Raw genomic sequence first — 21,602 nt, 5'->3', positions numbered from 1 at the left:
CAGTCAGCTCTGATTACATAATTAATTTCATACCCCTCTCTCCTCTCCCAGATTCCTGCCTTTTAGCAGCCTCATGTCCTCCTAGAGAAGCCACTAGCTATTCACACCTTCCGTTACTGGTCCTGCTGCTGGCCCTGGCTTTGGTGACATCCCTCTCTGGTGTTTATGATGCAGTTGCCCTGGTGACTCCCCTTTGGTCAGAGACCCCTGCTGCCACTACTTCCCATTTTATTATCTATGAGTGTGGCAGTTTCTCTCACCTTCTTCGTGTGTGTGATGCCTGGGGCCCTGCTAACCATCAGTCCTAGCTGACAGGTAGCAGGCCCCATGGTTATGCCTTTCCTTTGGTATTTGGAATAGCTGGCAGTGGAAAATTATGCTGGTAAATGCATATATGACCTGAGCATTACTCTAATACCAAGAATATTTTACAATTCCTTGCATTGCTGTCTGGTTAGTACAGCCACATAGCCAGGGTAGGCCATTTATTCCCACAGCCTGATAGTCTGTAGAGAAGCAGATAACTAAAAGTTTCCCCTACTTTTCATTTATGTCCCGCTTGCTCAGCCACCCTTCACTGCTGTGGGACTGCATGAACAAGAAGAGTCTTGACTGACAAAGGGAAACTGGCATTTCACACTCAATGGAGCCACGTTCAAACATTTACTCACAAGACCTCATACCCAAGGATGGTCCCTCTAAAATACTAAAGCCAGCTAGTGGTAGGCTGCTTTATTTACAGACTGGGTACATGCACAAAATAGCAATTTTCTAAAGCAGAATAGAATAAAATAGTTCTAAATGCTAGGAAAACATGCATACAGTTATTAAGAATGACATTGCATTCTGCTGAGCACTAAAAAGTGGTGGTGATAGCGCTACAGGACAGAGTGTGGTATTGTGCCACATGGACCTTGTGTTCTTGTTTGCTATATGAGATTGACTCCTACTTCAGAAAGCCTCCTCCTTCCTAGTGACAGTGACTGTGTCACTGTCTGTCCTCTAGGTAGAGAGGCATTAAAAAATAGATCCCCTGTTAAAATGATCATCTCCCCAATTTGTAGTAATTTTGATTAATAAGTCTTTGAAACAAATTCCTTGACTGAAAAAAGACGTCTATAAATAAGTGCAAAGCTAGCAATCCTATTAAGGCACTAAATCTAGCTACTAAACCTGAAACCTGTTTGTATGAAAGTTTAATGAACATGGCTAAGGTTTATTTAAAATACTTTGAAATATTTCAGTAATTCACAGAACGTATATCCAAAGCTTGATTTTACTTTGATTGTGCCACCTTAAGAGACGTTAAAAATTCTGCTATGAGTTGTGTAAGTAGCTTGGATAGTAACAAAATTGGGAACTGTGTGGAAGTTCCTATTGTTAAAGTCATCATGACAGGCTGGCAGAATACTGGTACTGCTGCTTAGATTCCCACCAAGAATTAAGGTTGTGATGGGCAGTCAACTGTGCTTGAAATCCCCAAAACTAGACATATTCCAAGTGTTTAACATCAGTGCAAAAGGCAAGTACCTTGTATTCCACTTTGTTATATTTAACAGTTTCAGGTAAAGTAGAACAGGAGTCACCATATATTACTGAAAACAGCACTCTGACAAGCAATACTGACACAAATAGTTAAGTGTGAGATCTTTTTTATTGGTTGAGACCATTTTCAAGATCCAAAATACTGCCCCCTGTTCAATAAATTTGTATCAAAGCAACTGAAATTAAAAATCTTTATAGTAAAACCCCACCAAATTACTTCAGTAAAATATCCTAGAACCTCTCCTAATAACAAAAGGATTCTTACAAAACTTCTGTTTCTGCCACATCTAATCCTGTAAGAGAACACTTCTCATGGATGCAAAAGGGTTAGATATACACAGTGAGCAAGACATCCACAGAAGTATTCTCCTTGCTGAATAAATACATTTGCAAAGAAAATAATCTTCATTGGCAATACTTAGCACACGTAACAGCATCTTTTCAGTATATTTGTTGAAAATAAATGCAACTGTTACCATGCTGTCAGGTACTGTTGTCACCCCTGAAGCAATAAATATATGCTAAGAAAAATCAAGTGTTCCTCCCAGTACCAAATGGGAAGTATTCAGGGAATTCATGAATAATTTTTAATGCTTCATTGTAGAGTTCCAGATCTGAAAGAGGGCAAAGAAAATGGTTATGATGCATAAGCTAAATTCCCCAGAAGTCAATGACAACATTAAAGCACTTCTTATTTTAAAGCAGTATAGCTGAGTGATCCTAGTCTTCCTCAATTCCCATTTTCCCCAAGGCAGCAACACTTATTGCTTGTTTTCTGGAGGGTTATTTTTAGGCCTGGTGGCTGCACAATCACAGTAAGTTTAGGCCAAGGTGAGAACTGCACTGTCAGGAGTGGGAGAAAAATCAGAGCATGGCAATGATCAAGACTGGCTTTGGCTTTGAGTTACTCCCTACAGTTTAACCATAAACCACTACATTTGGTACAGAACTTTTCTCATGACACTCCTTTTCTACACCCAGCTCCATATCTGGCAGCTTGAAGAGAGACCTTGTCTGTAAGAAAAGGTAATCAGGCTCTCCCTTTGTATTTACTGAAGAAGAGTTCAGATCTCAAAATGGACTTGTTATAATGTGTATTCTTACTTACCAAATGGACTTTTATCTTCTCTGAACTGGACGTATGACACACACATGATGGTTGCCTGATTTGTTACTCTTCCCACTACTTCAATAATTCCTGAGATCTCCTCATCTAGCTAGAAAACATACCAAAGATGAAATTAGCAACACTAAATTAGCTGCTATCTCTACTTAAGAGCACAGCACTTAAGCTAGGAACTCTCCACAGCTGATGGTTTGTTCGTGACAGATTCTGCTTAATGTCAAACAATAGAGTACTACTGGATGGTCCTGTTGCCCTCCCCCCAAAAAACCACAAAAGCCTTGACCCACTTACAGATTTACAGGTTTTGTAATAGCCAATTCAGTACCAACAAAAAAAAAACATATGAAGAGGCATCAGAAGGAAGATAACAGTTTATAAGTATATAAAACTGTATCAATTAAACACTGAACAGAGAGTAATCTAGGACACAGAAAGCAGAAGAATCCAGATTTGAATGCACTGCATTAAATCCTGAGTCAATTATAGAACTCTGTAAGAACTAAGGAGGTATCATACATGCCAGAGAGCAGTTCCAGTGTTCCAGATTCAGGAGATATATTTGGAAATTATTTCTAAAGTAATCTGTCAGTAAGTATTCAAAACACAAAGACACTAGCAAGCCTTTGGTTGAACAGGGGAAAAAAAGGCTATTTTCTTGCAGCTGGAAGTTAAAGTCAGCAAGCTTCACATTTATAAGACAAAAACGTGCCAGATTAAAATGCATTTTTCATCAACAAGGAGAGAATCCTGTCTTGAAAGTCTAAGAGGACCATATACAATTATTTCACAGGAAAATGGCAAGATTTCTCAGCATTTATCAATTCATTCTGAGAAAAAGATGTAAATATACACATGCTCTTAGACAAGCTAGAGCATTTGCCATCACAACAAAAATAATATTTAATTACAACATTTGCTAGAGAAAAAAAAATACTTAGAGACAGAAGAGAGTGTCAGGGTGTTATTCTTTCAGTGATACGTGAAAAGCAGTATTTTTGTTCAGTAGTTCTCATTATATCTTATACCCACTGCAATAATTGCTTGGAGGGGTTTTTTTTTTGGTTTTTTTTTTTTTGTTTTTTTTTTTTTTTTGTTTTTTTGGGGTTTTTTTTGCTAAGAAAGGTGCTTCAAGGTATCTCTGAAGTTTACTGGAATGCTATGACAAGTGTTCTAAGAGGATGTAGCAATGTCAACTCAAAAAATTCTTAGGAATACCATATTCTTGGGTCTTTTTCATTATAAAAACAATATGAAAATGGGAGGAAAAAGTGAAATTACAATAAAGCAAACACATTTAGTGGAATATATATTACACTGTAAACAACTAATAGAGTAAGAGAAAACAGCCAGGCAGGGATGTGTCTGACAAGGAATGAGTTCTGTCTCTTAACACTAGTTGAAAATAAATGAAGACCAAGGCAGTTCATGGGTAAGACTGCAAGCTAGCTGAAAGATGCAAGAAGCAGAGGCAATGAAATACAGGTGGAAAATGGAAACAGAGATATTTTTTTTCCCGACTAAAAACTCAACACATGGAAGGCATGCAGAGGTTTCAGAAGAGACAAACCCTCCGGTATCCACAAGAGGCGACATTAAGTACTTCGAAAGCATTCCCTAACTTACAGGTTCGCTCAGCTCCACGGTCGTATGCTTCCCTACGCCATCCGAAAGCACGAGAAGCTTTCCAGTAGGATGAATCTACAAAAGAACATTAAAATCTACATAAGACATTAGGCCCGTGCGCTCTCAAGGCAGCTGGAAGCGCCACAGGTTTGGCCGCCTCATCCCGAAGCGCGCAGCGGGACCTTCCCCCGAGGATCCGTCGGCCCCCCGCCCTGCTCCCGGCCCGGCTGCAGCCGCCGGGCTGCCCCAAGGAAGGCGCCGGACTCTCCGGACAGAGCCCCAGCCCTGCCCAGGGCGACGGGGCAGCCACATCCCCGCCCCGACACCCCGCCGGGCGCGTCGCGGACCTTCTCGACGCGGCCCACGAAGCAGACGGGCTGCCCGATGTGCTGCGCCAGCTGCCCGGTGGCGATGCGCGGCCGCGGCACCTCGTGGATGTCGCCCATCGCCGGCGCCGCTTCCCGCCTTCCGCGGAGGGAGGGACCGAGGCACCGGGAACGGGGCGGGCGGGGCGGGACTTCCCTTCCCCGAGGCGACCCGGAAGCGGAGGCGGAGGTTGGTGAGCGGCGGCGGCGGGCGGGCGTCGATGGTGTCGGTGCTGCCGCGGGGAGGGCGGCGGGGACCCGGGGAACGCGGCCGTCCGCTTTTACCCGTATCCTGGCACTTAATCCTTGTAAACAGCCCATATTTACCCTACCCGCCGTTTTCCCTCTCGCTTTAGATGCTGGCTCCCCTCTGGTGTAAGTCAGCACCGTGGACTCGCAGCCAAGAGGGCGAAAGGCATCCTCGGGTGCATCAGGCACAAGCAGAGGTGATTATCCCGCTGTATTCATCGTTAGTGTGGCCTCATTTGGAGTGTTGTGTAGTTATAGGCACTGCAGCTGCATCCAGAGGAGGGAGTCAAAGCTGGGGAAAGGAATGTCCTGTAAGAACAGCTAAAGAGTTAGGGTTTCTCTAGTGTGGAGAAAAGAAGGCTGATTGCTCTCATTGCTATCTTTAGCTTCCTCTGGAGGGGATGTGGAGAGGGGGATGCTGATCTCATCTCCCTGATGTCCAGTAGCTATCTCAGTAGCTGTCAGTAGCTATCTCTGGATCGCAGAATGATTTGGATTGGAAGGGACCTTAAAGATCATGTAGTTCCAATTGCCCTGCTGTGGGCAGGGACACCTTCCACTAGACCAGGTTGCTCAGAGCTATGGATATATGGGAATGATTCAAAGCTGCACCAGGAGAGGTTTAGACAGGACATTAGGAAGCATTTCTTTACTAAGAGGCAACACTGGAACATGCTTCCTGGAGAGGTGGTCAATGCCCTGAGCCTGTCACTGCTTAAGAGGCATTTGGACAATGCCCTTAATAACATGCATTAGCTTTTGATCCTCCCTGATCTGGTCGGGCAGTTGGACCAGATGATCACTGTAGGTCCCTTCCAACTGAGCTGTTCTGTTCTGTTAATTTCATTTCGTTTCACCATTAAAGAGCTTATGCGCAATCCCCAGGGTTAGAGCAACTGATGTAAGACAGAGCTGGCATCTGGATGTGGCACTTGCCACACATCTTGCCTTTATCCATGTGTTCTCCCTGTCTGTCCCTTGTGTGGAGAGGTTCCTTCCAGTTGGTCTTGGGGCAAAGGTGACTATGATATCCTGGTCTGTATTTGACATAGTGTTGCCAGCAGGTAGAGGGAGCTGCTACTTTCCCTCTACTCAGCACTGGTGGGGCCATGCCTGGAGTGCTGGGTACAAGCAGGCACGTGGACTTACTGGAGTGAGGCCAAAGAAGGGTCACAGCAGTGAGAGGGACTGGAGCACCTTACATATGAGGAAAGGCTGAGAGAGCTGGGACTGCTTAGCCTAGAGAAGAGAAGGCTCAGGGGGCTCTTATTAATGAATGTAAATACCTGAAAGGAGAGTGCGAAGAGGATGAAGACAATCGCTTTTCAGTCATGCCCAGTAACAGGACCTGAGGCAATGGGCACAAACTGAAACACAAGAGGTTCCCCCTGAATATCAGGGAACACTTTTGTCACTGTCACAGTGACTAAGCACTGGTACAGGTTGCCCAGAGAGGTTGTGCTTTCCATCCTTGCAGATAGTCAACAGCCATCTGGACATGATCCTGGACAATCAGCCCTAAGAAGGCTCTACTTTAGCAGAGGGTTGGAGAAGGTTGCCTCTGGAGGTCCCTTCCAACTGCAGCCATTCTGTGGTTCTGTGATTTTCTTTCCATTTCCAGGACTGGTGTTTCAGGAAGTACTTGGGAAAATCTTACTCTGCTCTGGCTTAAAAGGGCAGTCACAACACCGCTCATGTGCCGACTGTCTCTCCTAACCAGCCACAGGTCAGTTCATATTGCTAACCAGTGCAAAGTGGGTTTTGTTAGTTGGCTGAGTTAGTGTTGTTATATGGCAGTAGCTTGGGTCAGCTTGCCAAGGAAACAAGTTATGGGGAGTGCTCAGAGTTATATCTTTGAGGACATTTAGCTGGTTGTCATCTTCTCAGTGTCACTATGCCATTCACCTTTTCAGTATTTTACCTGCAAGAGAATATCCTCATCTCCTTAGCATATCTTCAGAGTCTTGAGAGGTCTCATAAATGTAGCTATTGGAGCAAGATGCAGCAGGCTGCTGCACAGTGGCTCTTCTAGGGCTGAAAGATTTGAAGGGTCAGCTGCTAGAAAAATGCTGTACAAGATCTTACTATTTTGTGTCTGTATCATATTTAGCAGCTGCTGAAAGTTTGCAGTCAAAAGAGAACTGCAGGGAAAGAAGTACATTTCAACCTACTGAGTTGTGTCTAATAAACACCTAGCTTTCTCTTTTAGCATTTTCTATCAGGGGTTTGAATGTTTGCATCAGTCTTAATACTGATGTACTTAATACAAATAGTCCTGGCTTTGCCTTTGTCACCTATGCTTTTATTGTCTGACTTGATTGTGGCTGATTTTTTATGATTCAGCCTCTTCAAGTGTTTTTATACTATGGTAATTTGGGTTGCATAGTTCTTAGTATTTCTACTTTCCTTATATTTTATAAAAACTTTAAAAATAAATATTAACATTTTATGTAGTACAAAAAAAATTGTTAATGTTTTGCTATATGTATATCCATTTTTTTTTGTATTTGTGTTTCCATTCTTCTGTTTTCAAGAAATACAAATTAAAGGACTATAACTAATGTTAATGCCAGAGAAAAGAAATTATATGTCTTTTTTTTTCTTATTCTTCACATAATAATTTACATTAGACCAAAAGCTTTTAAGCTGTTCTTTTGGTGTCACAGAGAAATCTTTTCAACATGCGTGTTCTTGACTCTTAAATTGGTTGTTTTCATGATAAGCAGGACTGTACAGGGCTGTAAACATCTTGCTCTTTTTCTGATTGCTGCTTTATTGGTGAATCACAGCAGATGGTAATATGGAAGTGAGAATTGCTCTGATGCTCTGTTTCCTTCTTCCATAGATTATATAGCTTAAGCTGCTAGATGTGAAATTATTCTGGTTCTTTCTTTACGGTCAGTTTTGTATCTTGTTCTGTCCTCGTTTCATCATTTATGTAATTACTGACAGTGCCACTGCAATTCTGCTTTGCTGTAGTCCTGGGCATCCTCTCTTTACCTTAGTCTACATCTTTGGTATTTTTAATATTAAATTACGATTCTCCTCCAGTATTGTGAACATTCAGGAAAGGCTGAAAAGTAATGCTAAATATACTAGGATCTTCATTGCATTGAAAAATTTTATTGGATTTAATGTATTGGTTTGGCTCAAAGGTCACACATAGTTCTTGTCAAAGGAGGCTGACAAAATGCAGGAGGAATAAATTAACCCCTTTGTGCAGCTCTGTAACTCATCTTTGTCCAGTGCCACGTATGTTCTCAGAGACTCACAGAAAGACAACATATTTTTTGCAGCCTCACAGAATTGCTATAGTTCACAGCTTATTACTTGCTAATGACTGAAGCGGTGCCAAAAGCATTCTTAACTATCAGTGATTGTGTTCACTTTTTTGGGGGGGGGGAGGGGGAAACATGAGTAGAAGAGAATAATATATTCCTACCAAGGGAGATTTTTATCTTTAGGCAGTGAATTCAATTTCAGGTCTCCTATAGAAATAAAATTAATCCCATCTGGAAGGGAAAAGTGCTATGCTATATAGGATAAATGACTGCAGGAATGTAGTACTATCTCTGAATGGTGGGTGTATTTTCTGTGATTTTGTGCTGACAGCTTTTAAAAACACCCCACAACTAAGTGCTTTTTTTTCGTCAAGTCTGTGTGACCATGCATCCAAGTCCCCAGACTTCAAATTTAATTTTTACTCTGAAATGAAAATTGTATGGAAACTGGTTGTTTTGAGCTTTCATTACCTGAAACCTCATCTTATCTACAAGTAGTAAAACTCCAGCCTGACTCTGCAAGTGCTTAAACTGTGTTCTTATCTTAAAGAGCACGAGTGTTTCCATTCAGCTCTGTGTTTCTTCGTTGGACAGGGGCTTTGTTCTGTTTTAACATGTAATTCAAGAAATTTAGTGGTTGCATTTCCCGTTGCTGGAGAGATTTATGTTTACTTCTGAAGTACCACAGTTGATAAAATTCTTAAAAGAGCAAATATCTCAAATGCCGCAGCATTGCCTGTCCACAGCTTTTCCTTTACCTACGCTGTACCGTATGCAGCTCTAATTTTTGTTTCTGGGCCCCCCTTCTATTTTGTTAGTAATTCTTTGTTATTTATTTATAACACTTAATATTGTGTTCAGCAAAGCTGCTGAAATGCTGGAAGTGGTAGTTGGTGAGCTCTTTCCTTCACATACGTTACACAGACCTGAGATCTACAAGCACAACTTTTGTTTCTAAGAGGTGAACACCTTGAGAAAGAAACAGCTTCACGTTAGTCTTTTTAATATGTGGATTCCGTACCTCCTCCCCAAATTGACAATCACAAAATACAACATGTACCGTTTTCTTAGTGCTGGGCCAGTGGTTTTAACACTTGAGGCCTGAGCTTAGGGAGTACTTTTGTTAGCTTTGTTTGGTTTTCTGCGCCAAGCAAAAGTATGTGTGGGTTTTGGTATGGTTTTAGGTTTTTGTTTTGTTTTGTTTTCTGTTAGAGAAATACTGATGGTAGTGGAATTAAGCTAAAGCTACTGCAGAAACTGAAAATTACAAAGTAAAGATCAACACTTATGTATAAGGTGAATTTTGTGGGGTTCAGGAAAAGTTGGGATACTCAGGCTGTCTCCTGTAAATGAAAGGATAAAATCTAGTATGTGAAAGTGTTTGTAACATTAATTTGGTTAGATCAAATTGTCCTGATTGCTAATTTACTCTGAATTTAAATGGGTATTGTCTTTTAAGCAGTGAAGTTTATGTATATTAAGTATGCAGGATTTAAAAGACTACAAGTGCACGGTTCCCTATACAAGTCTTTTGTGCCATGTATATACTGATTAAGATGCTTTTCTTTGTGCAAGAAAGAAGGGAAGGGGGACGTTATGTGACAGAGCTGAACACTTTAGAATAATCCAGATCTCAAAAGAGAAAAAAAAGGTGATTGGAGCAACTACAGCCTCTGGCACCTGAAGTGGCTGACTGGAATCTGAGCCATTACCAAAGCTATCTTTAAGATTTTACACATCTAGTTGATTTTGCTTCTTGTTGTTGAACACTTAGAATGAAGGTAAAATTGCATTTTAAACTGTTCCGCAACTGCCTCTCCTTCATACATCATTGGAGCAGAAACCTGACTCTTGAGCATTACAGCACAGGTTTTTACCACTTGAGCTATGGGACTGACAACCCTAATTGGTAGCAGGAGAAGACTTATTCCCTGAGGGCTGAAAAAGGAATATGCTGCTGGCGCCATGTGTTGAGCCTGGGTGTGGGGGAAGGTAAGGAATAAATGAGATAATTAGGAGTTTCTACTCTGTAATCTCCATGGAACTGGAAATATCAGTATTTCACTTGCTGAGGTAGGAAAACAAGCAAAAGGGAATGAAATGCAGATAAGTAACTTTTTTTTTTTTAAATTACTATATACCTGGGATTGGATCACAGAATAGTTTGTTCTGTTCTTGTGTACATCAGTGTAGTACATTTGGTTGCTAGAAACTGCACTGTGTCAGCATAAGCAAGCAGTAGCTGGCCAAGCTGCAGGGTATTCAGCCTGCAAGTCTCAGGTATCAGACCACAGTTTGAATCGTTGCTGCTTTTACCATGAGCTATTTATACACTGCTCCTGAAAGCCAGTGCTTACACTTCACATAGGACTTTATGGAGTATGGAACTATTTGCCATTGATTGTAACAGCAGAGTTTGAGGTAGTTTATATGAATAGTCAGTGCTGATTGTGCAGTTAATTGCTGCAGGTCGCTGGCTAGGGCAAAAAAAGTCTTATTTATGGTACCATGAATATTTAGGTGGGGAGTGAAGAATTCAAGCAAATAATTAATCCAAGATTTTTATCGTTCTTTCTTTTATTTTTTTTTTTAATTCACACAGTTCACAGTAGCACTCTTCCCTCTTTTCCACCTTCTAAAGATTCTTTTTTGTTACATTTAGTGTGAAATTATGTTACTGAAACTGGACACTTTATGCCTCTTTAATTCTTTACCTTGGACTCCTTCCTACTGTTGGAGGTGTATATTAGATGTTGCTATTGGTTTGTCAGTACCTTCTCCTTAGCCTGTTGATGTCTGCAAAATAAATCAGGATTCTGCTCCTCAAACTCTACTTCAAAGCCGAAACAACATTATTCCACTTTTCTGAATTTTATATGGGTATATTAGTAGAGAAGATCTTCACATGCCTTTATTTAAACCTTCCTCTTTGTGTCCAGCACATAATGTGTTTCAGCCAGACCACAGGCTGCTCCATAGTTGGCATTGTCCAGGCGTTCCAGTTCAGCCCTCGGGGGCTGGAGATGAGAGCACCTCCACAGGACCCTTCATGGGTTTTTAATATTAATTTGTCTCTTTTAAGCTACTCAGAATTACTTCTGTGTAGTCTTCCAGTCTTGAGAGAGAGAGGATATACTGAGGATTTTCTTTTGCAGTCCACATTTTTATCCCAATATGTTCCTTGTTTTGTTCTAGCAATGGAGTTCTTAGCTGCTTTGGAGTATTCTTTTAGTGAATTATTGTTGCAAAAAATTAGCAAAAAATTATTTTGTTGTAGTTTCTTTTTAGAGAATCAGTGGTAACTGTTAATCAAATATACACAAATGTTAGGCTGTCTTTAAGATTGCAGTTGGGGAAAATGAAAACAGTTACTACGCTAATATTGTAGGGGTGGGTGGTTGCTCTTTTTAATTGATGCACAGACATTTACAACTGAAAATATCTAGTGCAATTTGTGTCATTCAATTATTCCTGCGTTGTAAACTTGCATTTTCTATAATATCGTGGTTTGGGCTTAAAATTTTAGATGCTTTAGAACTATCTCTGATGAGAAAGTTTGTGTAACAACAATTAGAAATGGAAGAAAAATATGGAAACATGCTGGATGAAGGCTGAAGGAGGTTTCCTTCTTCCATTTTCCTTTAGTAAGGTCGAAGTTGTGGGGTTTTTTAATGATTCCACTCCACTCCTAACTTTGTAGAAAAGCCTTTTGTACTTCACTCTCTTCTTGCCTATTGAAGTAAATTGCTGCATCAACAAGGCGATCTGTCTGACATACAAATGCCTGATATTTCAAATCCGATAATAAAGATTAAGCTGTAATATCAGGTATGTGGCCTTTGGAATGGTATGAACTTTTCATGATTAATTCTGTTATATTTATTTAACATATTTTGTCTTCATTTAGGTAGCATCTTAGAAGACAGAAAACCCCCCAAGAGACTATGTTCAGCTTCTTCCGAAAAAGTCAAGATTCAAAGAAGGTTACAGTGCCAGAGAGAGAAGCAGATGGATTTGTTATTGTGGGTAAGTGGTGCTTCTGTCTAAAATAATTCTTTCATCTTTAAAATGTCGAAGTTTCTCTGAGATGCTTAGACCAAATGAAATGTTAAGAGAAGCTATGATAAAAATTGTTCAGTATTCTTATTTTTCCTGAAGAAGTTAATTTTCGTGGTCTCCTCATTTGGACTAAATAGCTGAAGTTTTATTTACATAGATCCGAACTACATTCAAGAGCATTGAAAATGTTGTTTCTTGTTTTCTTCTCATACTCTGAGCAAGGAGAATTTACGTCCTTACAAAACAAGAAAGGTTAAAGTTTAGGCTTCCAGCTTTATGATTAGAGTTGTGGGAAGAGAATATCTTACTGCAGTTGTTAAAGGACTGGCTTTTTTCAGGTTCCTTCCATTTCATTTTACCCTCAGACTTTCTATATTAGAAGCCAAGAATCATCTGGGAACTTCGGGTCATGGCAGATGTAGATGTTCTGTCTCAGAATCTGACTTGTTTGATAAAAATTAAGCAGTTTAGAGTTTTCAAAGTCTTCTTGTTATTCAGAAACTAATCTGGAGTGTAGTCACCTGAGAATTGGCTAAATTTGCAGCTTTGATCAAGCTCTTTCACAGTTTTGCAGGATGGCTCATGTGTAGAAGAGAAAAAATTTATTGCTGTCATACTGAAACTGATCCTGTTCTTTTTCCTCTTTTGAAAATTTGTTTTCATTCTTGGGAATCTGTCATCATCAATATTCAACTTCTGCTGCTCTTATTTACTGACTTGTTCTTATCAGGAATCTTACAGTGTTTCTCCAATAAAGTGTTACTTCTTGAGCATTTTCAAGTCACAAAACCCTCTAGATTATCAAAGTCTAACAATACGAGAGACTATTGGAACTCCTTCTGAGGAGAACTTATATTTTTTTGTGATAGTTCTCTGTTAAAACAAATCTGTTTTCATATCTCTGACTGTGTTGTCATGCTTAATGGCTTCTGCTAGATTTTGTTCACCTGCACTGGCTACATCAAGTCACTCCAACACTTGCATCGTGTAAGGGTCAAAGGAGTCGCATTGTCATCCCCCAAAAGTCCAGAGACTATTTAGCATTTCAGTTTCTGTGATAGGCAGAGTTCTGTACTCTAATGTTTCTAAGTCCCACAATTGCTGCTTCTGATTCTGCATTCAATTTAGCTTCATTCCTTTTTCCTGAAATGCTGTCAGTGACTATTTAAACTTTGTTCACAAAATTCACATTAAATTAATCTGTTAAATATAAACTTAAGAATTATCAACTTTGCTAGAGTCTTCTCTTATTTTTTTCTATTTACTGTTATTTTTTTGCTCAGACAGAAGTTAATTTAGCAATCTGCAATCAAATGGACTGTAAGTTTCATCTTAACTAACTTTTACTGGGCAAAAGAGCTGCCATCAACCTTATCAGTGGAACATATCACTGTCTTGCAAGACGGATGTAGCTGCAGAATTGTGGGTCAGCACTTAAGTAGATACTTATGTAGAAGGGGTGTTTTTGTCTAGGAATAGTGTCAGTAGAAAAAAAAAACCCAAACCACATCACTTAGCTATTCTGTTAGTTACTACTTTATTACTCAGAGGGAATGTTCTAAAGCTTTTTTAAACTTTGGTGTCAAATATTCTAGAATACTTATATGAACTTTCAGAACATATAAGAACAAAAAGCCTAGTTCACTGGTATTCTGTGGACATGAGAGGAAGTGCTTTGCCTTTTTTCCTGGAGAAAGAAGAGGAAAAATACATCCTGAGGAGACACCTGCTCCTGATTCCCACGGTTGTAGTCAGGAGAGCTTGTCTATCACAAATCCCTTGCAAGATTCTTCACATCATGCACTACTGATAAGGGCATCCAGGACTCTTACTGCAAGTTTGAATGGGAGTAATCAAGAAAGAATAAAATGCCTTTTTCATTAAAGTATGAATGAAGTCTATTCAGTAATGAATGTAGTGAGACTACTGATCATCAAAATTAAATGTAGATGATTGTGTGATTTACCTAACAATATTTAATTATTTTAATTTTTCTGCATCATGTGATATTTGAAAAAGAAGGAAGCAAGTTCAATGCTTTACTGAGAAAGATCCACCAGAGCCATTGCTCTGTCACATCCTGAAGATCTGGGGTTTTTTCTTTTTTTTCATAACTTCTCCAAGTCTTGTTATATATTGCTATATTTTAAATCTACCTTTCCATGTAAAGTATCAGTGCAATTGGAAATTCAATATCTGACTAGAAAGATGAGTCATAAAAACAATGGAAGCAACAAAACCAACTTTACAGTGTAGTAGCTGAAAGAAATTCTCTATATTAGCTTTTGGGGCAAATATTGCATGTGGGGGAGTCAAGAAAAAATAATTCATAATTCTCTCTCTACAAAATAAATATAAAATATAATTTTTTACCAGGGATTAAAGCATTTTTATGTCTAACTATCAATTCACTTATTTTCTGGTTATTGGCCATCTGATGTCTTCATGAAGATGTAAAAGTGGTACTTGTTCTGTAACAAGCAGAACTATTATTCTGAAAGGGAAAAGAGGCTCATGAAATAAGCAAAACACATGTAGTTGTTTTTGATCAAGTGGAAAAATATGAAAAAATGTTTCAAAGGTTTTCCTGATCTTCACAAATTGTCTTTATTTTAACATTCTGAATGCCAGAATTAAGAAAACAAGTAAGTTTTCAGTTAGCTTGGGCATCTTAGAGAGTAGTATTTCTCAAGGAATTTGTCATTTTTTGTGTCTTTTGTAATGTAAAATAAATTCCAACCTACCATTCATTCCTACTGTTGCTAGCCACAGAGAAAAATATGAGTTTAATACTAGCTTTTTGGTTTGGCACACAGCTAAAAATCTCCCATTGATCTCAAAGATCTATGCGACTGGTAGTCAAAATTGCAATCTAAGTTCAGGAACTGAAAAACTGAGATAGCAGTGCTGCTTCCCATGTGTGTTTGGCAAGATGGTCAGAAACTCTGCAAACATCCCCATGGTGCTGATGGTTCCACTGGGCTGGGTAGTGAGTGGTTTTTGCTTGAAACAACTGAAAGATCATAGAATCATAGAATGATTTGAGTTGGAAGGGATCTTTAAAGATCATCTAGTCCCACCTGCCTCCATGTTGTTCAAAGCCCTGTGCAGCCTGACTTTGAACACAACATTTCCGGGCAGCCTGTTCCAGTGTCTCATCACCCTCATCATAAAAAAGTTAGATAAATAACTAAAATTACTTAGAACTGTTCTGTATGTCCTCTTTAAAAAATACTGATAGAAGTTAATTTTGCTTTTAGGTTTAATTTAAGATCCTGATGTGCAGGGTCTTGTTTTTTTCCAGAAAGATTTGAAGTAAGCCAGTATGAGGGAGCAGTAAGTGCTGATGGCTCCACCAGGCAGGTGAGTCTGCAGCCAAGCGAGGGTGCCAAGAGGGCAGAAGCTGTCGAGCACTGACGAGCACTGCAGTCCCACACTACCTGAGCAAGGACAACAGAGCACATCTGGTGACAGTGACCAGGGTCAGCCTAGAGTCCAGTGATTGCCAGACAAGTCCGCAGGGATTAGGCAGATCTGAGGCCAGGCCGGGAAGTCTGGTCAGAGGGTTGCGGTCATCAAAGTCCACAGGCATCCCTGTAGGGTGCCTTTGCCAAGGACCAAAAATTGAGGTTTCTCCTGCAGCTCTTTGCTCTGATGGAGGTGCTCAGGCTGTGCTATGTTCTGTGCTGGCTGTGGGCACAGACAACCAAAGGCCTGGGCTCGGGAAGGGGCTGCTGAGTCCCCCAGTGCACTCAGGGCCCAGCAGCCAGGATGGTTGGGTTGTCTCTCACGAGTCTGAAGACAGCACAGTTCTATGAGGACCTCTTGGTCTGATCCTTTGACCATGCCTGAGTTCACTGTCATGAATTTAAGACTTCTTGGGTTTTGGTTTTGTTTTGTTTCGTTTTCTCTCAGGGATCTTTTGTATATTGGAATGGAGTAAATTATTTGGAGAAAAGCTCAGTTGCAGATGCTGACAAATCTGATTTTGAAACATTTAACTTCTCTTTCTTTCTTAGGCTTAGGACAGCTTTCTGTTTCATTTTTTTAGATGTAAGCCATTTGAACTTTGGCTTTATTTTAAATGAGGTACTCGAACCTTCTTCTGATGTATTCAGTATCTATATTACTTAGTTAATTCAGTATTATAATTCCTTCTTATGGGATCATCCTCATCTGTAGGCAGGAGCATCCTCACTCATCTATGAGGCTGTGAAAAGTATGCTTTACATCCAACTCAATGTTTCCCTTTGTTAACTGCAGTTATATTGCAGAAGAGCATCCTTAACAAATGGGAAGTGTTTTATACTGAGGATACAAAAAGGTAAAATGATCAACCCAAGTCAGCCTTTACTTCTGGAAATCTGGACTGTTTTTCCAAAGACCAATTTTACATGTTTTACATACATTTTACATACATTCCTCTCCAACTTACCGTTTCTGTTTTGCCATGAATTTATTCTGTATGCACATAGTTTTTGGGGTGCTTTGTATTGTGGAAGGAAGAACTGGATAAATTGCATATTTGAATTAAGGGACACCCCTACTGTCACCCAACGTGTAAAAAGGCAAGAAGATCCTTACTGTTTCCATACTGGTCTTAGTACTATAGATCTCTCCATATATTTTTAAAACTTCTTAAATATTTGCTTCTGAGGGAAATGTGCAATTTTATAAATTTTCCAGAGTGAGTCTGTTATGAAAAGGAAATTTAATATACTGAGACTCCCAAATCAAAGGACTACCCCCGTTCTAGTTTATTACAGCAAATCAAATGGTTTTCTGGTTTCTCCCCTCTGCATACACACCTCGAAGATTAAATGCATTAAGAGATTTGTAAAATCGTAGCATTACTGCTGCTGTTTGTTTTCTAGGAGTCAGTAGTAATGTGTAGTAGATCCCTGTGAATCTCTATATTGTTTTTTCTTTAATATTTAAGGAGTGTTTAGTGGTGCTACTATGGAAGGTTGGGCTACTGCAGTGTTTTAAAATATACTATTACATTAAAGAAATGCACAAGGCTTTGTGCCAGTTGGAAAAAAAGCAGTGTCTCAATGTTCTCTCACTTTCTACGTCAATGGACTTATAATATGTATTTTTTTATATAACAGTAAGAGCTTGTGTAGTTACTTCCAACCTTGCAATTTTCAAATAACCAAGCTACTATTTCATTATATTGTTTGAGGTTAAAATATTTAATACTAACTTTATAGTAATCTGAGATTTGGGGATATCTTTTAATATTTTTGTGTAAAGAATACTTTATATGGATCAGCATGTGCCACTGTAAGTGAACACTTTTGATGCACACTGAGAAGTTACTGTAGTTAAAGTGACCTGTTTCCTGAAGTGCTGCTTTATGGGTTTTATACTTAAAAATTGTTAGTAGCTCATTTGGGCATTGAATTTTACAGCCAGAGCTGATTGAAAAGGGAGGACGAGGAATTCAGGAGAAACAGTCCCCTCCTGTTACCGATTCTTAGTTGCATAAGGAGGTAATGTCTCCCCTTCATTCAGTGATGAAGTCAAACTAATCCTCTTGGGGACTAATTTCGCACAAAAACAACCTGCGGTTTTCAGTGGTGCCACTAGATGGGGATTTCCCTCGGATTCAGGGCCTGAAGGGCTTTGCTCTCCCCCTTTCACACACAAAAGTGCAGTAGTAATTATCAGTACACCATTTGATTAGACTGTAGGTTTTCAACGGATTTATAAAAAGCTTTTTAAAGCCTAATATCAAATCTATAATGACATTCCAACCTAATAAAAACAATGAAGCTTGAAATGTTGACAGCATGTATCTAGATGTTGGCTTGTAATTCCTTCCAAACAGATCTGTTGAGGCCCATGTGGGACCTAAATAACACAAAGAAGTAAATTTGCATATTTTACAGCAGGGGGAAAAAACAGAATGCAGAAACATGAATAATTAGGAGCACAAGCTTCATGCTATATTAATACTGTTGAAAAGCATGTGTTGATTGTATTCTGAAAGCCAGTAGTGATTTGGTTGAGTGAACTCAGCATCTCTTATGCAGATTAAAGGATCTGGGTTACAGAACAACTGAAATTCATTGTTTTGCTGTATAAAGAGGTATATTTCTTAAAGGAAATGCTTTTATTTCCCTTGGATTCTGTACAGCACAGAGAATCTTGCTTTTTAATGCCTCATCAGAGTATATTTTTGTTGACAAATGACTGTGCATTTCTTCATTTACTTGTACTCTAGATTTTAAAAACAGTCCTTTCATCCGCAAATCAGATGTTAGTATATTTAACACTTTAATATACATGACCTACTTAGTTTTCATTCCACATAATTTCTCTCTTTTTTTTTTCTTTCTAGGGCTTGAGCCCCTGGAATATATTCATGATGCTTCCATGCTATGAATTTGATTATTTTTAAATTTGCAGAAATGCCCTTCTCAAAATGTTAGCATACAGGCCATTTTTGAACCTGAATAATATGAGTGGTTGTGTTGGCTTGTGTTGATTGCAACATAATATGTATACCATACTTTTTATGAAAGAAAAGGTTATTTACTTAAAAATGGTATGTAGTATCAAAAGTGATTTATTGTTTGCTTTGGCTGAATATTATCTTGCCCTTAGCTCACAACTTTCTCAAAAAGTTACCTGGTTTTGAACATGGACTCAAGGAAGGAGAAAAGAAAGAAGATGAAGACTTCTTGTTTAACTTGTACAGCAGTTTTAATCCTGGCAAGAAAAAAAGAAGTATGTGCTGCTGTATTAGAGAGCTTGGGGCTTTAGGAGACAAAAATGCATAGAACCAAACACTTTAAATCTCTTGATTAAGAACATCTTCTTAATTTTCATAACCAAAGGAAGAAAATGGTAAAATGTACTTGTCTTCTTAGACGTTGATGCAATTGTAAGAGGTTAAAGAGGCATCTGGCAAAGGGTTGTTTTGAGGTCACACATGCATCTGGCAGTTTGCTGCCAGCCCTCTAAGAAAATGTTGGTTGGAGTTGCACTCCTGTTTTTCATATTAACTGCTTTCTGACTTGATGTATAATGGTCACTTTCTACATATCCCAGTCCCCAAAGTGCTCCTGAGAGGTTTGGTCTTACTGATTTTAAGTCTTGCAAATACTGACGGAAGTAGAATGTGCTCAAGTAAGAAAATCCTTTTTTTGCTAGAAATTTATTCTCAGAAAAGATGAACACATTTCTTGGATGTGACTATTCTGCAATGATGTATTTACATTGTTGATATAGTATTCTTTAACCTTTCTTATGGTAGGATGATCACTTTTGGCACCTGGGTTCTGACAGTTTTGCTCCCATACATAGAAGTTCACTCTCTAGTAGCAGTGCCGTAGTCTATTGGTCTATAGAGCATTCTTTAAACAATTTGAAGTTGAAATATAAGAAAGGAAAATATCTATCGCTTATTGTAAAACAGAGGAAAAATACCAAAATGTGGTATAAAAGTATGGATTTTCAAGTACTGGTTGTAAACTTCGTTTCCCAGAATATGCTGGTCATTAAGTCTCTTTTAGAATTAAAAGTTTCTTTTGCTTTTTGATGCAAAGAAAGTAGTTTGAAATGTGACAACATATTTTTAGCCCAAGTCTGATTTATCTATATATGGTGGACTTACAGCTAGAGCCAACTGAAAAAGAAGAGGTGAAAAATGTGTTGCAGGAGTGCAAGTTGCTATTCTAGCAAGTGATAGATTCAGGTTGAAGTCCCTCCTTCAGCAATTTACAGCATACTTAGATGATCATTCCTTGCAAAGAGAGCCCTAGTCACTAGTTCATGCAATCACTGCCTCTCTGGTTGGAGTCACTCAGACGTCTACAGATGTTACTCAGTGGTAATTTTCTCTGAAGGAAATGTTATGTCGAATTGATTTTGCACACACCCCTCCCTATCTCCACCAAATAAATGTTTTTGTACTTTTTTTTCAGTGGAAGAAGAAAAATTAGCAAAGATACATTGTCTTATTTATTTTTAATTAGATATTATAAAGAAACTCAAGGAGATTATGTTTTATGTTTCACAAGTGCTTCAAGTCAGTCATGTCATAGGCCTCAATGTGAAATAGTAATGTAAGTGTAAGGCTTTTCCTTATAAAATGAAGGATGGCTTGTCACCTTGTGCATAAAGATGTGTTTTCTTTAGCTGCTCCTTCTTGGTATACTAGTTAAGTACCTTTCAGTCAGGACAAAGAAATTAAAGGATATAGGGGATTTATCCAGTCACTTGTTTTACACTTCAGTGTTATTTCATCTGTTTCTGCCATAACACATCTTTGGAGCCTGCCAAAAATGTAACGTGCTTTCTGATCTCTGCTCACACAGCTGAATGATCTTCAGCTTTTACATGGTGCTTTTCCCCCACAAATGAGGGTTATGTGGACTCAGTTCTGAAATTAACTCTCTTCCTTCAGTCCAAAAGAAGCATTTGTTCACAGCATTGACCATATCTTGCTAGGGATATTATACAGTAATCATTATTTGTGACCATGATCACATCACTTTGTGCTTTTTATATATTTTAGTAAGTGATCTAGCACTATTTGCATTTTCTTGGGGATGTCCTACGTGATAGTAAAGAATAAAGAAGAATGCAAAGACCTCCTAGAAGTAGTGGGCTGTTTCATTTATGCAGTTTGTTTATCTGTTAGCACACACACCTTGCTGTTAGTACAGTTACCCATATACATCACAGGCTGTAATCCCAGCCTTAATTCCGTTTATTGTTTCCTCAATTTACACACAGTTGTTTGTTACAAAAACTGTGTATAGGGCAAAAATTATAATGGATGGAAAGTCACTTAAAACCTTAAGTTGGTTTAACTGAGGAATATTGGTACAGTGTGCACATTTCTCTGTCTTTCCTCTTCCCAGAAGTGGAGATAAATATGAGACTTCAAATTCGTTCAGCAGGTGTATACAGTCTCTTCATTTCCTTCTTGTTTTTGTCAGGGTGTCTAGGTGAAAGTAGGGGAATATGAATTAGGTAAATATGGATTTGGTATTTTGTCTGTAAGAATACAAGTACAAACTGTGGAGAGAGCTCTCATAATTGGAAGTATTAAGTTATCGGTGGTGAGGCTCATTTGTTTTGGTGGTTTGGTTGGTTGGTTTTTTTGTGGGTTTTTGTTTGTTTGTTTTTCTCTTTCAATTCCTCCCAGATTAAAGATGAGGTTGGAGCATGTAACTGCTATTAAACATGTGCAATATACTGTTTTTTTCAGTTAAATTGAGCAAGCTTCTTTAAAATGATCCGAAGTCCCAGACCTTTCCTTGAACAAAACAAAACAAAATTATTTTTACCGTTAGACCATATAGTTCTAAATCTCTTTCCACTGAGAGCTGTCTGGAC

At 38.9% G+C, this 21,602-nt stretch overlaps 2 protein-coding genes across 5 annotated transcripts in view; one reads left to right on the top strand and one right to left on the bottom strand.

Annotated features, from left to right (window-relative positions):
- Positions 1-1,635: 1,635 nt before the first annotated feature.
- Positions 1,636-4,828, bottom strand: RPA3 (replication protein A3). The gene is made up of 4 exons (XM_032703424.1): positions 4,642-4,828; positions 4,295-4,369; positions 2,654-2,762; positions 1,636-2,159 (listed from the first exon to the last, which is right to left on the bottom strand). The coding sequence occupies exons 1-4, from the start codon at positions 4,738-4,740 to the stop codon at positions 2,077-2,079; spliced, it is 366 nt and encodes a 121-aa protein (XP_032559315.1). The 5' UTR covers positions 4,741-4,828; the 3' UTR covers positions 1,636-2,076.
- Positions 4,699-21,602, top strand: part of UMAD1 (UBAP1-MVB12-associated (UMA) domain containing 1) — a 78,439-nt gene continuing 61,535 nt past the window's right edge. Inside the window, exons 1-4 of one of the 4 annotated variants that reach the window (XM_032703396.1) lie at positions 4,699-4,849; positions 5,016-5,105; positions 6,530-6,634; positions 12,097-12,215. In XM_032703396.1, coding sequence (XP_032559287.1) covers positions 12,134-12,215 — 82 coding nt within the window. In that variant the 5' untranslated portion in view covers positions 4,699-4,849; positions 5,016-5,105; positions 6,530-6,634; positions 12,097-12,133. Of the gene's footprint in view, positions 4,850-4,877; positions 5,106-6,529; positions 6,635-12,096; positions 12,216-21,602 lie in introns of those variants that run through there. The other 3 variants (XM_032703403.1, XM_032703388.1, XM_032703412.1) reach the window with 3 other exon arrangements.

Source organism: Chiroxiphia lanceolata, chromosome 1 (genome assembly GCF_009829145.1).
Source record: "Chiroxiphia lanceolata isolate bChiLan1 chromosome 1, bChiLan1.pri, whole genome shotgun sequence".
Lineage (NCBI taxonomy): Eukaryota > Metazoa > Chordata > Aves > Passeriformes > Pipridae > Chiroxiphia > Chiroxiphia lanceolata.
The sequence above is the reverse complement of the archived record's forward strand: the minus strand, read 5'-3'. Positions and strand labels throughout refer to the sequence as shown.

Coding starts and splice junctions, on each gene's coding strand:
- RPA3 (XM_032703424.1), bottom strand. CDS start 4,740: ATGGGCGACATCCACGAGGTGCCGCGGCCGCGCATCGCCACCGGGCAG. Junction 4,370..4,641: donor TCGTGGGCCGCGTCGAGAAG/GTCCGCGACGCG, acceptor GTTCTTTTGTAG/ATTCATCCTACTGGAAAGCT. Junction 2,160..2,653: donor AGAAGATAAAAGTCCATTTG/GTAAGTAAGAAT, acceptor GCCCTCTTTCAG/ATCTGGAACTCTACAATGAA.